The 16,664-nt window shown below is 41.5% G+C and overlaps 1 protein-coding gene across 7 annotated transcripts in view; it reads right to left on the bottom strand.

Moving 5' to 3' along the window:
* The window catches only part of vwa3a (von Willebrand factor A domain containing 3A), a 72,778-nt gene extending 59,240 nt beyond the window's left edge, over positions 1-13,538 (bottom strand). Inside the window, exons 1-6 of one of the 7 annotated variants that reach the window (XM_073945152.1) lie at positions 13,335-13,538; positions 10,658-10,811; positions 8,180-8,260; positions 6,360-6,414; positions 3,481-3,582; positions 3,266-3,372 (exon numbers count right to left, since the gene is read on the bottom strand). In XM_073945152.1, the coding sequence (XP_073801253.1) occupies positions 3,266-3,372; positions 3,481-3,582; positions 6,360-6,414; positions 8,180-8,260; positions 10,658-10,740 (428 nt within the window). In that variant the 5' untranslated portion in view covers positions 10,741-10,811; positions 13,335-13,538. Of the gene's footprint in view, positions 1-3,265; positions 3,373-3,480; positions 3,583-6,359; positions 6,415-8,109; positions 8,261-10,657; positions 10,812-13,334 lie in introns of all 7 variants that reach the window. The other 6 variants (XM_073945154.1, XM_003198187.7, XM_073945156.1 and 3 more) reach the window with 6 other exon arrangements.
* Between the last annotated feature and the right edge of the window lie 3,126 nt (positions 13,539-16,664).

The following is a 16,664-nucleotide window of genomic DNA, read 5'->3' as shown; positions in this document are numbered from 1 at the left end:
TCATCCTCTCTCATTATCTCAGCGTTTTTCCTCTCCTGTCCTTTCATCCCCTCCTCTCCAGTGATTTCTTGGCGTCTATTACAAGTACAAACAGTTCTCACATGTGCCCACTCATCCCTCATGACGAACCCAAAATAAAACAAGCAGTCTATCTAAAAAGACGACGAGCATGCTAATCAAAATAGTGGCCTGGTAGAGCCGATCCTTCTACCCAGAGGTCTTGATTTAGCATTTCCAAAATCAACCTTCTAATATATTTCCAAAAGGACAAAAACTTTAAGGAAACGGTTTTAAAAATAACACAAGGATGTTTGTATGTTTATTTAGGGACGTTTTGTCTTGAAAATATTCACGTAACAACTCCCAGTACTATGCCTACTTTTAACTGTCTATGCCTCACGTTCAGCTTTAATATCAAGAAAGTCTAATGCAGGGGTCACCAATCTTGTTCCTGGAGGGCCGGTGTCCCTGCAGGGTTTTGCTCCATCATGTCTCAACACACCTGCCTGGGTGTTTAAACCTACCTAGTAACACCTTAATTAGCTTGTTCAGGTGTGTTCAGCCTGATCTCACGAGGAAACTGAAGTATTTTACGTTTTGTCAGTTTAGTTGCTAATTCATACGAATTCGTACGAGTTCAGTCGTACAAAAATGTACGATATTAAAAAGGAAGCGTGGCAACTAACCCCACCCCTAACCCCAACCATCATTGGGGGATGAGCAAATCGTACTAAATTGTACGAATTAGATCGTACGGATTCATACGAATTAGCCACTAGAGCAACAAGTTACGAATTGCAGTGAGATTGCATTGGTGTGTTTGATTAGGGTTGGAGCTAAAATCTGCAGGACACCGGCACTCCAGGAACAAGTAAATAAACAATAACGTTAAATAAACGTATGCGTGAAACATCTAATATTTGGCATTTTAGTCATAAAAAATACATTTTGTGTCTATCCTTATGTTAGGGTAAACTCTGTTTCTCGATGTTTCTGAATGAAATGTGTACTGTCCCTGCAAAACCCTGCCTAGGCTGGTTGGCTGGTTTTAACTGGCTGAGAAGCCTGGTTTTAGAAGGGTTTTGGTCATTTCAAGGCTGAATTCCAACTGTTTCCAGCTTGGTCAGGCTGGGAGATGACCAGCTAAAACCAGCTTGCCAAGCCTAACTAGGCTGGGAGCCCAGTTAAAACCAGCTATGTCCAGCTAAAACCAGACTGGTCAAGCTGGTTTTAGTTGGTTTTAGCTGGTCATTTTCCAGCCTGGCCAGCTAAGACCAGGGTGGAAATGGCCAAAAACCCCTCTAAAACCAAACTGGTCAACCAGCTAAAACCAGCCAACCAGCTTAAGCTAGTTTAAGCTGTTTTTTTCACTTGGGGTACAACCTCCAATCAACTCACAGTAGAAAAAATAAGCCACTCCCACTGTTTTCTCATTTAATATTCCACTTCTCTAGGTACTGTATCACAATACAAAAAAGAAAAGTGTTTGCGGCTTCCAGTTTATTTGGACTTTAGAGCACGCTTTTTCTTCTTCTTTGGCCTTAGTCCCGTGTGGTTGCAGGGTCAGCTCTTTGGAACAAGTCCTCCATTTTAGACTTGTCCATATGATAACAACTTTTTTACACATTCCGGCTGGCCGGTCATCTGGGCCTCATACACTACGGACAATTTAGCCTACCCAATTCACCTGTACCGCATGTCTTTGGACTGTGGGGGAAACCGGAGCACCCAGAGGAAACCCACGTGAAGGCAGGGAGAACATGCAAACTCCTCACAGAAATGCAATCTGAGCCGAGGTTCAAACCAGCACCCAGAGACCTTCTTGCTGTGAGGCGACAGCACTACCTACTGCGCCACTGCTTCGCCACTGCTTCGCCCCCATTTGGACTTTACAGCACTGACAGCAAAAAACATGACTTGCTCCAATTGATGTCCCTTCCTCTGGCGGGAAACTCTAGAAGGCATTGAGGCGTGTCATTATTTTTCTCTCATTATCTTGTATATAGAGTTTAACTATGTTACCCTAATATACCATTGAATTTCTCATCATTGATGTTTAAAAACAATAATATGATGAAAATACATAAAAGTCAGTTTTAGAAGTGCCATGTGATGAGGTTAGCATCTTGAGCTAAAGCACAAAATGGTGGAAAATGCATATCTGTCAATCGTCACGTTTTTTCCAGGGATTCTTCCGTATTTTACAATTGTATCCCGCTATCATCCCATAAAGCTATTTTCCCATATTTCTCCCATATTTTTAATCTTGCTATGAAGGGTGGCGGGCGAGGCAGTGGCGCAGTAGGTAGTGCTGTCGCCTCACAGCAAGAAGGCTGCTGGGTTGCTGGTTCGAACCTTGGCTCAGCTGGCGCTTCTGTGTAGAGAGTGCATGTTCTCCCTGCCTTCGTGTGGGTTACCTCCGGGTGCTCCGGTTTCCCCCACAGTCCAAAAACATGCAGTACAGGTGAATTGGGTAGGCTAAATTGTCCATAGTGTATGAGTGTGTGTGTGAATATGTGTGTGGATGTTTCCTAGAGATGTTTCCTAGAGATGGGTTGCGGCTGGAAGGGCATCCGCTGCGTAAAAACTTGCTGGATAAGTTGGTGGTTCATTCCGCTGTGGCGACCCCGGATTAATAATGGGACTAAGCCGACAAGAAAATGAATGAATGAATGAAGGGTGGCAATAAACATTAAAGAGCCGTTCCTCCCTATCCTAAATGTGAATCTGTTCTGTGCTTTCTGTTTTAGTTTTAGTTTTAAGTTCGCCATTGCCAATTTTTCTCTTTATCTTCTTCATTGCTCGTGGCTGGAAATCTCTATACACAAGGCAACACTGGCACTTCTGGACCGCACGCTTTAGATCTCATTAAAAGATTTTTTTTCCTTCTAATGCAGGCCTGAGGCCCGATATGTGTGCTTGCTATGACATAAAAATTGGCCCAAAACCCAGCCCTAGGGTCCAGATATAAAAAGTTGATCCCAGATAGGCTCGGGCTTAAATGCAGAGCTCTACAGTGAAGAAAAAGGTTAATGAGGTTAATTTATGCCCTATTTTTACATTACATTGTTGACAGGTATGGGAAAATGTCAACTCTGCTAGTTTATCACTAAGTTAAACACCAATTAATAATCAAATGTTTTGTATGTTGCATTATTTAACTTCGGTTAATGAAAAAATGACTGTAAAATGCTTGAAATGTGTTGCCAATTCTAGAACGAGCCACGTACATAACTTGTGCCTCAACAGAAATGTCCTCACTCACCTCAGTGGACAAGTATTTTTTGGTTCGTCCCAAAGGCTGCTGACCTCTGAGCCGAAGGACAGAAGATACAGCTGTTTTTTGAAGCGCAGTTGCTCCTCAATGAGAGCCTTTGATGGTGTACGGTGAGGAAAGAAAAGCAGCAAATGAGCAGTGTAATTCATTAAATGAGCTAAATAAAGCACCGTGTTGAAGCAGTGACTCATGTGGGATCTTACTAAGAGCCTCTTCTGTAGATCCGCTAGTCTGTCTGTAGAGCAGTTCATATCAGACGAGTCAACGAGCACCGCGACATGAGATCCGCTCACCACACCAAACACCTGACGGATCAAAACACACCACAGATTCAACCTTACAGCGTTACCAAAATCTGCAGATAGCTTTTCCTGCAGTTCCCTGATGTAATCTCGAAATTTAACAGCTGATTTTATGGAAGCGAATTTTTAAACTGAAATAAAATGAACTGAAAATTAGCTTTTGAATATTGTATTTTTAAAGAGAATTTAATATTTTGGAGGTGAAATCGGGAAGTTGAATATGAATTTTTAAATTTTGCACTTGCTATTTCAAATAAATTATTTTTTTCTGTTAGTGCTATTTGACAAGGGCTGCGTCTGAAACTGCATACTTCCATACTATACAGTACGCTAAAATCAGTATGCGAGCCGAGTAGTATGTCCGAATTCATAGAATTCGAAAATCAGTGTGCGAGAAGTACCCAGATGACTTACTACTTTTGGCGAGATTCTGAAGTGCGCATCCCATACACACTGCGCTATCCAATGATGCCCCGCAAGAGAATTCATGAATGGGACTGAAGCGACGCAACTGATGCAGGTAGGTCACGGGATCATGACAAAATGGCGGATGTAGTACGTCCGAATTCCATTCATACTGCTCACATTCATACTGTAAAGAATGCACTTTTCTAACGGGTGAGTAGTATGTTTAAATCCAAATGCAGTACCTGCTGAGTAGTAGGCGGTTCCGGACGCAGCCAAGCTTTTTTTATTTTAATACTTTTGGCATTGATTTTTTCCCATCCCCTTCTTTCTTTTTTCAGCCCTATAATTTGTTTTTTAAGGAAAACATGCATTACTTTTCTCCACATGTTGAACTTCTATGGTGATCAGTTGTTTTAACTTACAAGCCACTTCCAAAGAAGTGTATTCCAGTTATTACTATTATTACAATAGTACACTAGAATACACTTTAAAAGGAATGCTGTTACACATAACCAATTTTTGTTGGGACAACATGAAGAAATTAATTTTTTATTTTTTTTTAAGATTTATTTTGGGCCGTTTTGCCTTCATTAGATAGGACAGTAATGAGACCGGAAGTGAAGTGAGAGCGAGAGAAAGAGGGGTAGGATTGGGAAATGTCCTTGAGCCTGGACTCGGGATGCCCTGACGTGCTACTGCACCATATGTTGGCGCACTAACAACTAGATTATTTTGCCAACAAAGGAATTAATTTTAACTTCATTCTTATAAATTTAGGTGGATTAAACATGAAACAATTAAGTGATCCCAAAACAAAAACTCAAGAATTGTGTTGTATGAGCTGATTTTACATAAGTCGTTGATTTTAAATGAATCATTTCCTTCACTGTATCACTTTAAGTATACTAAAATAAAATTAACTTACAGTATACTTCTTTATCGTCAGGGTTGTGCCTGAGTTTTTGTGTTTATATATGATAAATGTGCATTTTATTTCAGAAAATGGTCGATCGTTTCTCTGGGTAAGACTTTTATTCCTGACCTGCGATCACCAAGTGTCATTGAAGCTGTATTTAAACTGTGGTTTGGAGGTTTGGAAGTCCACTATAGACCATTTTGAGGAATGTAAACAATAACAATGGTCTTAACATATTTCCTGCTTTACATACTCTAAACTGTATAACTTTGGTCAAAAGTTTTGGGTATCCTTTCACAAGAATCTCACAATAGTTTGAAGGAATTTTGACCCATTTCTCCTGACAGAATTGGTGCAACTGAGTCAGATTTGTTGGCTGTCTTGCTCGCACAAGCTTTTTCAACTCTGCCCACAAATCTTCTATAGGATTGAGATCAGGGCTTTGTGATGGCCACTCCAAAACATTCACTCTGTTGTCCTTAAAGCACATTTTAACTCATTTGGCAGAAGACCCATTTGTGGTCAAGGGTAAATTTCTTGGCTGATGTCTTGAGATGTGGCTTCAGTATTTCTCCATAATGTTCTTTCTTCATGATGCCATCTATGCTGTGAAGTGAATCAGTCCCTCCTGCAGCAAAACAGCCACACAACATGATGCTGCCGTCCCCATACTTCACAGTCAGGATGGTGTTCCTAGGCTTGTAAGCTTTCCACTTTGTCCTCCAAATGTAACACTGGTCATTATGGCCAAACAAGTCAATCTTAGCTCCATCAGACCACAGGACATGTCTCCAAAAATGTGTATGTTTCCCAGTGTAATTTAGCAAGTTGTAATCTGGCTTTTTTATTGATTCTGGCTTGTTGGTTTTCCCATGTTGTCACACAAGGAAGCAGTGTGTTTGAGGTTTTCCTTCAATACTATTCTACAGTTGTGCCTCCAATTAACTCAGATGTTGTCAATTAGCCAATCAGAAACTTCCAGAACCTTGACACCATCATCTGAGCTTTTCAGAGGCACAATAATCTTTATGTATGTAAACTTGACTTTCAAGAAAAGTTATAACAATTTCTCAAAAATATCTCTCTCGTTATTCTGCTATTAAACATAACAGAAACAAATGTGATAATCCGAACTTATCTAAAAGAGAAAACGTTTAGTCGCATGGTTCTATGGTTATGTGCCCTTTTATATAGTGTATGTAAACTTCTGGATTAAACTGTTAATAAATAATGTTATAAGCTGTTTTAATGTTAAGCTATGATTAAACTTCCTCTTGTTGCATATGAAATAGTTCAACAAGCACAAAGTGTTCATGGGCCACATTGAAACTGTCTATAAGGAGAAAATGGTCCTTCCTTTCTTTTAACTTATCAATAAATTAAATATCAAACTGAACACCATGGATGAGAAGGTCAAATTAAATAATCTGTATATTTTTATTACAATCCAGATTACCTTCCTGCTTCCTTGACCGAGCCACTTAATTCGATCATGGTGCGTCTCGATGGCACTGAAAAACAGAACAGAGCATCCATTAACAACGACGTTGATCTGAAACTGAAGTGGCCTTTTCTGCTTCAATGTGGTCTTCAGCTTGACCATGAGGAACTAATTGGATGGCTGTGATTCGTCATTGGTGGATCTCACAATAGTTCTGATTGGCTAGTTCTGTAATAAACCATATAACATATTGGCTTCTAGGTGGCCGAAGCAAGCTGAACTGCCGCTCTAGGCAAAGTACGGTCACGCTGCCCACAACCCTAAAGTGAGGGGGGGGCTGATGGGGGCAAGGGAGCTGTCGCGGACGCCGCCCACTCTATTCTGCCGCCCTAGACGCGAATATAACTAAGGGCGCGGGTGATGAGGGTAGTGTCGCTGACGCCACCCTCTCTATTCTGCCGCCCTAGACGCGAATATAACTAAGGGCGCGGGTGATGAGGGTAGTGTCGCGGACACCGCCCTCTATATTCTGCCGCCCTAGACGCGGATATAACTAAGGGCGCGGGTGATGAGGGTAGTGTCGCGGACGCCACCCTCGCTATTCTGCCGCCCTAGACGCGAATATAACTAAGGGCGCGGGTGATGAGGGTAGTGTCGCGGATGCCACCCTAGACGCGGATATAACTAAGGGGGCAGATGATGAGGGTAGTGTCAAAGATGCCGCCCTCTCTATTCTGCCACCCAAGACGCGAATATAACTAAGGGCGCAGGTGATGAGAGTAGTGTCGCGGACGCCGCCCTCTCTATTCTGCCACCCTAGACGCGGATACAACTAAGGCCGCAGGTGATGAGGGTAGTGTAGCGGACGCCGCCCTCTCTTTTCTGCTGCCCTAGACGCGAATATATCTAAGGGCGCGGGCGATGAGGGTAGTGTCGCGGACGCCGCCCTAGATGCGGATGTAACTAAGGGCGCGGGTAAGGAGGGTAGTGTCGCGGACGCCGCCCTCTCTATTCTGCTGCCCTAGACGCGGAAATAACTAAGGGCGCGGGTGATGAGGGTAGTGTCGCGGCCACCGCCCTGGACGCGGATATAACTGAGGGCGCGAGAGGTGAGGGTAGTGTCAGGGACGCCGCCCTCTCTATTCTGGTGCCCTAGGCGGCCGCCTAGGTCGCCTCTATAGACCTCTATGGACCTCTATGAACGCGCCAGCCCTGGCCATCTTACAGCAAGAAGGTCACTGGTTCGAGTCCCTGCAGGGCCAGTTGGCATTTCTGTGAGGGGTTTGCATGTTCTCCTTGTATTGGTGTGGGTTTCCTCCGGGTGCTCTGGTTTCCCCCATTGTCCAAACACATGCACTTTAGGAGAATTGAATAATCTAAATTGGCCGTAGTGTATGTGTGTGAATGTGAGAGTGTATGGGTGTTTCCCAGTACTGGGTTGTGGCTGGAAGGTCATCCGCTGCGTAAAACATGCTGGAATAATTAGTGGTTCATTCCGCTAAAGCGACCCCTGATTAATAAAGGGACTAAGCTGTAAAGAAATTGATTGAATGGTGATTATATAACAATTATATTAGTTAAACACTGTTTATTTTTGAAATCTTTTAGCTAGATCTGACAGTTTTGGATGAGCCTGTTCTTTCTGTGATGTGCTCACAGTGTTTGTGAAATGAGAAAACAGAGTGTTCCCTTAGTGTCTGCTTAATCAAGAAAAACCCATCAGAACATTCAGAGATGGGTAGATGATTGAGCGTGATGTTCTTACAGCGTCTTTCTGTGAGGATGATGAAGTGTGTTCCTGATGAGTGCAGTGGAGTGAAGAAGAAGATGCTCACATGTAAAGCTGCTCCTCAAACTGAGCCAGAGACTCACTGCTGATCTGCAGCTGTCTGCTCAGCCCCGATCCGGTCTCTGAGCTGACACACACACACACACACACACACACACACACACACACACACACACACACACACACACACACACACACACACACACACACACACACACACACACACACACACACACACACACACACACACACACACACACACACACACACACACACACACACACACACACACACACACACACACACACACACGCGCGCGCAAATATAAGCACAAAAATAAATGCACATACACACACATGCATTTAAAACACATACACATATATACGCACATACTCATACCTACACGCAAGACACACACAGCACACACAGACAAGCATGCATACACACATGCGCGCACACACACAGACAAGCATGCACGACCACACTCACACACACACATACATACATACATACAGATATAGGCACAAAAATATACTCACAAACACACATGCATGCAACACACATACGCGCGCGCAAGACACGCATGTACACACACACACACATGCAAAAATATGCACAAAAATATACGCACATACACACACACACACTCACACACACACGCAAGACGTGCGCACATAACACACAAAAACATGCATGCATACACACACACGCAAACAGTAAAGCAATCATGCAAGCACATACTCACATACACACACATATTCAGACAGACGCAACACACATGCGTGCACACACAAGGACAAGCATGCACACACATTAAACACATATACGCACATACATAAACACACACAAGACACTTGTGCGCGCACACACACACACACACACACAAGTATGCACACACTCATATACATATACACAAGCAACACACATACACACAAGCATGCATGCACGCACACAGACATGCGCGAGCACATACATACAGACAAGCACACACACACATGCACTTATACATACACACACACACACACACACACACACACACAGACAATCATGTACACGCACAAAGATATTTGGACATATACACATGCAACACACAAACACACACACATACACACACACTCAAATATAAGCACAAAATATATGCACATACACACACATATACACATACACGCAAGACACACACAGCACATACAGACAAGCATGCATACACACACAAACATGCAACATACATGCGCACACACACAGACAAGCATGCACGCCCACACTCGCTCACACACAAATATGTGCACAAAAATATACGCACATACACACACGTGCATGCAATACACACACGCGCGTAAACATACAGAGAAGCATGCACACACTCACATACACACAAAAAATATATGCACATGCACACACACACACACACATATACACACACACGCAAGACATGTGTGCACATAGCACAGAAAAATATGCATGCATGCATACACACACACACACACACACACACACACACACACACAACACACATGCAAACACACAGTCAAGCAAGCATGCAAGCACATACGCACATACACACACAAATTCAGACACACACAACACACATGCGTGCACACACAAAGACAAGCATGCACACACATTCTACACACACATATATGCACATACATAAACACACGCAAGACACATGTGCGTGCACACACACACAGACAAGCATGCACACACTCAAATTAATATACACACGCAACACACATATACACACAAGCATGCATGCATGCAATCACACAGACATGCGCGAGCACATACACATACAAACAGACAAGCACGCACACACGTGCACATTTACATATACATGCACAACAACATATATGCACACATACAAACAATCATGCACACACACACATATGTACATATACACACAAACAGACATGGACACACGGATACAGAAACACATACACACATACAGACATAGACAAGCACAGACGTATGCACATGCAGCACAAATAAACACACACACACACACACATATATATATATATACACACAGAGACAGACACGCAACACACTTCAATTCAAAATAGTTCACAAATAATCTTGTATAACTCTGAAACCGCCCCTTTTAGGCTTCGATCCTAATTGTGTTGTTTTGGTGACTGTTGCTTTAAATTCAAATGAGATTGTGCTGTTTTCAAGAGGGCGGAGCTACAAATGCCTATGTGTTAGCATAGTGGCAGATTCAAAAACAAGGCTAACGTCCAATGCTAATTAGGGCGAGAAGGTCACTAGTGGGCGGGGCTTTCCCCCCTCTGATGACATGTATAAAAGGAGAATGTCAATCAAAGTGTTTCTGCAGACTGTTATTATCAAGTGAGATTATTAAAAAATACAAATAAATATACATTTTGACCCTTAGAAGCTGGACTTCTGCCACACAACAGTGTTTAAACCCCTTATAAATAATACTTTTGCATAGCAGGCCCTCTTTAAAACTCAAACAGCACTGATTTTAGACATTGTGTCATGTAGGGATGTGCAGTAAACTCACACTGGAGCATCAGTTGTGCAGAGAGACAGCAGGTCAGACACAGACAGACCGCTGGACTTCAGCCAGTCCTCTGAGCTCTCCATCAGCCTCTGCAGGAGCTCCAGATCACAGGAGACTCGTCACGCACACACACAAGAAAACCAAGGCTCACTCACTAAAAATATGCATGATTAAAAGACCCTATTAAGATGTTTGAAATGTTACTTATTATGTTTTGTTGGTTTCGTACAAGAGGTTCACATCAATTCAAGGTCAAAATACAGAGAACAAACACAAATGTTTAACTGCCTTACACTGCAGCAGCAGCTCTTTACTCAGAGTCTGGAATGGCTGGTTCATGGATATGATTTCTCTAAACCCTGTTCTACGAATGCATACAGTGCTCTGATTGGTCAGAAGACACTACTCCAATCTAATTAGTCAAATGACTCTGCTCTGATTGGTCAGATATCTCTGTTCTTCTCTGATTGGTCTGATAACTCTGCTGTACTCTGGTCAAATGACTGCTCTGCTCTGATTGGTCAGATGGCTCTGATCTGGATGCTCAGATGGATCGACTATGCTCTAATTGGCTAGATGACTTTACTCTGATTTGATTGGTGAGATGGCTTTATTCTGCTTTGATTGGTCGGATTACTCTAATTAGTCTCATCTAATTGTCTCATCTCTACTCTGGTCAAATGACTTTGCTCTGCTCTGATTGGTCAGATATCTCTGTTCTCCTCTGATTGGTCTGATAACTCTGCTGTACTCTGGTCAAATGACTCTGCTCTGCTCTGATTGGTCAGATGGCTCTGATCTGGATGCTCAGATGGATCTACTATGCTCTAATTGGCTAGATGACTTTACTCTGATTTGATTGGCCAGATGTCCCTGTTCTCCTCTGATTGGTCTGATAACTCTCCTCTGCTCTAATTAGTCAGTTGTCTCATCTCTACTCAGGTCAAATGACTCTGCTCTGCTCTGATTGGTCAGAAAGCTCTGCTCTGGTTGCTCAAATGGATCTAGTATGCTCTGCTTGGCTAAATGATGATTGCTCTGCTCTAATTGGTCAGATGGCCCTATTCTGCTCTGATTGGTCGGATTACTACAAATAACCAGATGTCTCTGCTCTGCTCTGATTGGTCAGATGGCTCTGCTCTCGATGCTCAGATGGATCTAGTATGCTCTAATTGGCTAGATGGCTTTACTCTGATTTGATGAGTCTGATGGATCGTAAAAGAGCTCTGATTGGTCAGATGCATCTAGGATCTGGTTAATCAGAAGGTTCTGTTCTGCTCTGGTTGATCAGATGGATCTACAATGCTCTGATTGGTCAGATAGCTCTACCCTGCTCTGATTGGTCAGATGGCTGTACTCTACTTTAATGAGTCTGATGGATCTATGCTCCATTTGGTCAAATGGTTCTACTCTGCTCTGATTGCCCAGATGGATCCACTATGCTCTAATCGGCTAGATGGCTTTGCTCTGACTTGATTGGTCAGATGGGCCTATTCCACTCTGATTGGTTAGATGACTGCCCTGCTCTAAATGGTCAGATGTCTCTTCTCTACTCTGGTTAATTGAGCATTTTCTAGACAAGTACACCAAGTAAACCAAGACAAGTCTTGATTTAAGATAGATTAAATTTTATATTTGGACTAGGAACAAAACACTGTATTGTTGGTCTGTTAAACTAGATCATATTATTCAACAAATATTGTGCAGCAATTAAAAATGTCAAACTTAAGTGCGTTTTTTCTTAAAACAAGCTAAATAATCTGCCAATGGATTAAGTATACTAATATACACATATTATAATATTTTATATTGTGTACTTCATGTAGTAAGTATACTAAAGTCTATGTAAGTTTACTAAATTAGCAGTATATTTTTAGCATATAAAAGTTAAGTTTTAAGTATTTTTTTACTAACTAATTATATTATATTATATTATATTATATTATTTTAAGTAGTCCAAAATTAAGTTTCATTTGCACTCAAGTGAACTCAATATATATAAATCCGGGGGAAAATAAAATGTAATTGAGCTCACATGGCTATTTAAAGTTTTAATAAGATGTTTTACAATAATATATTTATTTGTTCATATACTTTTGATCAGTCAGAACCAAAGCCAAAACTGTAACTAATAACATATTAACTTACGATCACAGTCCAAAAATCAGTACACCAAACATTAATATTTTTAACATCCGAATGAAATGTAGCCTAAATTAACCGGAAAAGAAATCAATGGAAACATAAAAATATATCAAATTTAGTTAATATCAAATTTATATATATATATATATATATATATATATATATATATATATATATATATATATACACAATAATTTGTTGGAAGTAAACATATATTTTTATTCCTAAAGATGTTGGCCAAAGTCTTATTTTAACGAATTTAACTAAATATATATGATATATGAATATAACCGTTTAATAAAGCTTTTTTGTTTAAATGCCGCAACAATTAGCTATATTCACTGAGAAATTGATCCAAATATTCCTTTTCAAAAAGGTTTATAGACGTCAATCTATACCAGTACAACAACCAAGATTCAATATCCGTTGTTTATCATTATGATTTTACAGTAACAGCAACAACCTAACAATTCAGTGGACTTTTAAGCACATCAGTTAATAATAGTTAATAATCAGGTTAATATTGTTTTACCTCCACACTCTCCGATCTCTTGTGTCGTTGTGTTGTGAAGCTCGTGCGTGATGAACAGCAGATCGTGCGCGCGCACAATACAGCACACAGATAACAATATTATCCCGGCGCAGGAATCAGAAATAAAGTAAAACAGCACAGGGTGTTATTGTACGAGGAGTCAGTGGATGTCCTTGTGAGGTTCAGACTGAACTGTGAGTGACTGACAGCTGCAGTGTTTGGAATCTCCATAGCTACAGACCTCCATTCAGTACTGCTCTTTTCAACTCAGCTTCTGTTGTTGATTTATATATAAGGACACACACTCAGCATTACATCAGACTTACTGCAGGTTACTTTTCTCTCTCTTCTAAATGCTTATGCTGTTCTTTACACTATGGCTTTATTTCTCAAAACTCCTGCAGCTTTATGTTGGCTTCAGAAAGTTTCTTTATGAAACAACATGACAATAACATCGTAATTATTAGTGTTTTTGATTCATGCTAGTACTTGAGTTAATCTGCTGAAGTGACTTTATAGTTGCTATGGTAACTCATGCACTATAGTAACATTAACAATGCGCATACCAGTTTAAAAACCTAATGTTAACGTTATAGTATTACCCAAGAGCAGAATGACCGAGAGGCCACACTCAATAGAACGTTCCATTGCAACAGCAGTGCCCAGCAACAGCCCCGTTATTCCGCCATTTTGGAGTGAAAGCGATCGGTCTTTCATTGGATCTCATTGTTGTCATGATGGCAAGCAGCTGCTTTGTTTTTTACTTATTTATTTAAAAAGCGCATTAAAACTGAGATACAACCTAAAAGACGACAATACAACACTTACTATCACAATCATCAGCACTTTTAATTGTTTTACAGACATATAATATGCTGTCCCTGCTGAAAAATCCAGCTTAAACCAGCCTAGGCTGGTTGCCTGGTTTTAGAGGGGTTTTGGCCATTTCCAGGCTGGTTTCCAGCCATTTCCAGCCTGGTCTTAGCTGGTCAGGCTGGAAAATGACCAGCCAAATCTAGCTAAAACCAGTTTGAACAGCCTGGTTTAAGCTGGATATAGCTGGTTTTGGCTGGACTCCCAGCTTGGCTAGGCTGGTCAAGCTGGTTTAAGCTGGTTATCTCCCAGCCTGACCAGCTAAGACCAGGCTGGAAATGGCTGGAAACCAGCCTGGAAGTGGCCAAACCCCCTCTAAAACCAGCCTGGTCGACCAGCTAAAACCAGCCAACCAGCCTAGGCTAGTTTAAGCATTTTCAGCAGGGGTTCTAATTTAATTTTAATTCCAAAATGGACTTAGGTCACTTACTGCATTCACCATACGGCAAAGCATCTCCAACTCGCACTAAACACTCGGCTTATGCTAGTTTTGTTGAATAAAATCAGCAAATAATGCAAAAGAAATATGACAACGAGATGCTGCCCTGCCAGAAACTTGTATTATTGTCGGCTAGTGAACGAGTCGTTCATAACGGGATTCATTCACAAACGAGTCGCTCCATCCGTCAGCAAGAGAAGTGAAAGCAGGAGAGGAGCTGTGTTTCAGGACATGATTAGGTCAAATTTAACAGGGAGGGTGGATAGTACATTTCTGTACACACAAACACAAGCTTTTTGTCAGGAATGCCTGTGCGGTCACTGATCCATCAATGTAGAAAAGTGATGTAAAATTATCATTTTCATAATTAGAAAAAAAAAATTACATACTAACATCCAGGAAAACTCCCGATCGTAGATATATGTGTATATGTGTATATCTCTGGCTTTGGATGGCCACAGTCCTCCACTGTACCTTGGTCCCGCATTCATTTCAAAGAAGCGCTACCCTGTAGCAAGATGGCGGCGCTATTGACGCATTCCGTCCAATAGACAACAATAGGCCAGGCGAATGTATATATCTATGCAGTGAGGTAATGACATCCGATGCAGTTGAGAGTTTGTTGTTGTATCAGAGATAAGTTATATTAATTACATATTAAGTTTATTACGTACATAATGCTTTCAGCATATTATAACAGCTCGACACCCAGTGATAAGCACAGTAATTCTGCAAAACTAGCGTTAAAGTGAGCGGCGTTCATCTGACAGGTCCATTTGCATTAGCACCCTCCCATATTGGATAAGACGCAATGGCCAAGCATCCAGCCCCAAATATACAATCTTATTGACACTCCAAGTGTTTTAAAAAGAGAGAAGTTAAAGCTTATAAGTGTTTAGATGCCTACAATTTTGTTCTGTGTGGTCATGTGCAAGAAATAATGCTCCATGATTACCAGATTCAAAACTTTGTAGTGCTAAAACTCGAGGTTCTGCCTAGCTAAAGACAAGGAAAGAAGACGGAGCTGTACAAGGCCTGGGTAATCATTAAACAAGCAAAACTAATGCATTCTGACAGCGAACTGCACTTGTACAGCAGGGTGTGTGAACGTACATGTTTACATTTCTTTCTTAGCATGTAGTATCCGCAGTTTAATTCACCATATTGAACTGTTTTTGCTGAAATCATTGCTGCAATCAAAAACAAGTAATGTGTCTGATTCAGCATAGCCTGAACTTACCTCTTAAGTTCCCTTAACCTTAACTTACTGATATAAAATGAGAACAGCCGAGTCCAGCATTTTTAATTAGGTCCTCACTACATTCAGCTCTTCTGATAGCTGTTAGCCAAAGACATCTGCGGTTGGCATTTAACGCAGTGTGGTGTACGGTAAAAGTTAAGTTTCCTATTTTTGGACTTACGATTTTGGCATCCTACCGAAGAACACGACATGTTTGCTGTTGCAACCAGTCTCTTTTTGCAACTGGTATGCGCGGTTGAACGCGTGTGACATCATGTGTGACGTAGGTTGGTAATGCCCCTATAGATACAGCTGCAGCAATCATTACCCAAGTGTTTAAATACTATACAGTATAACACAGTTTGCATAGCTCTAAACACTATAGAATTTACTATAAATTACTATAGTATATTCTTTCATTGGGAAGTTTGTAGTTTGATAACCTAAACTTATCAAAGAGGCGTGGGGGCCAAGGTGTTTAAAGTCCCCTCCCGGGGGGCAGGGGGAAAACGCCTGTGCTGGGGCCAAGCCGGCCGATGCATTTTAAGAGCAGCAAGGTGGCGCAGTGGGTAGCACAATCACCTCACAGCAAAAAAAGTTGCTGGTTCGAGCGCAGGCTGGGTCAGTTGGCATTTCTGTGTTTGCATGTTCTCCCCATGTTTGCGTGGGTTTCCCCCACAAGTCCAAAGACATGCGCTATAGGTGAATTAAATAAGCTAAATTGGCCGTAGTGTATGCGAGTGTTTGCAAGAGTGAGTGGGTGTTTCCCAGTGTTGGG

This window comes from Danio rerio, chromosome 3, assembly GCF_049306965.1.
Source record: "Danio rerio strain Tuebingen ecotype United States chromosome 3, GRCz12tu, whole genome shotgun sequence".
NCBI classification, from domain to species: Eukaryota; Metazoa; Chordata; class Actinopteri; order Cypriniformes; family Danionidae; genus Danio; species Danio rerio.
Note: the sequence above shows the minus strand (reverse complement) of the source record. Positions and strands in the feature narration are given on the sequence as shown.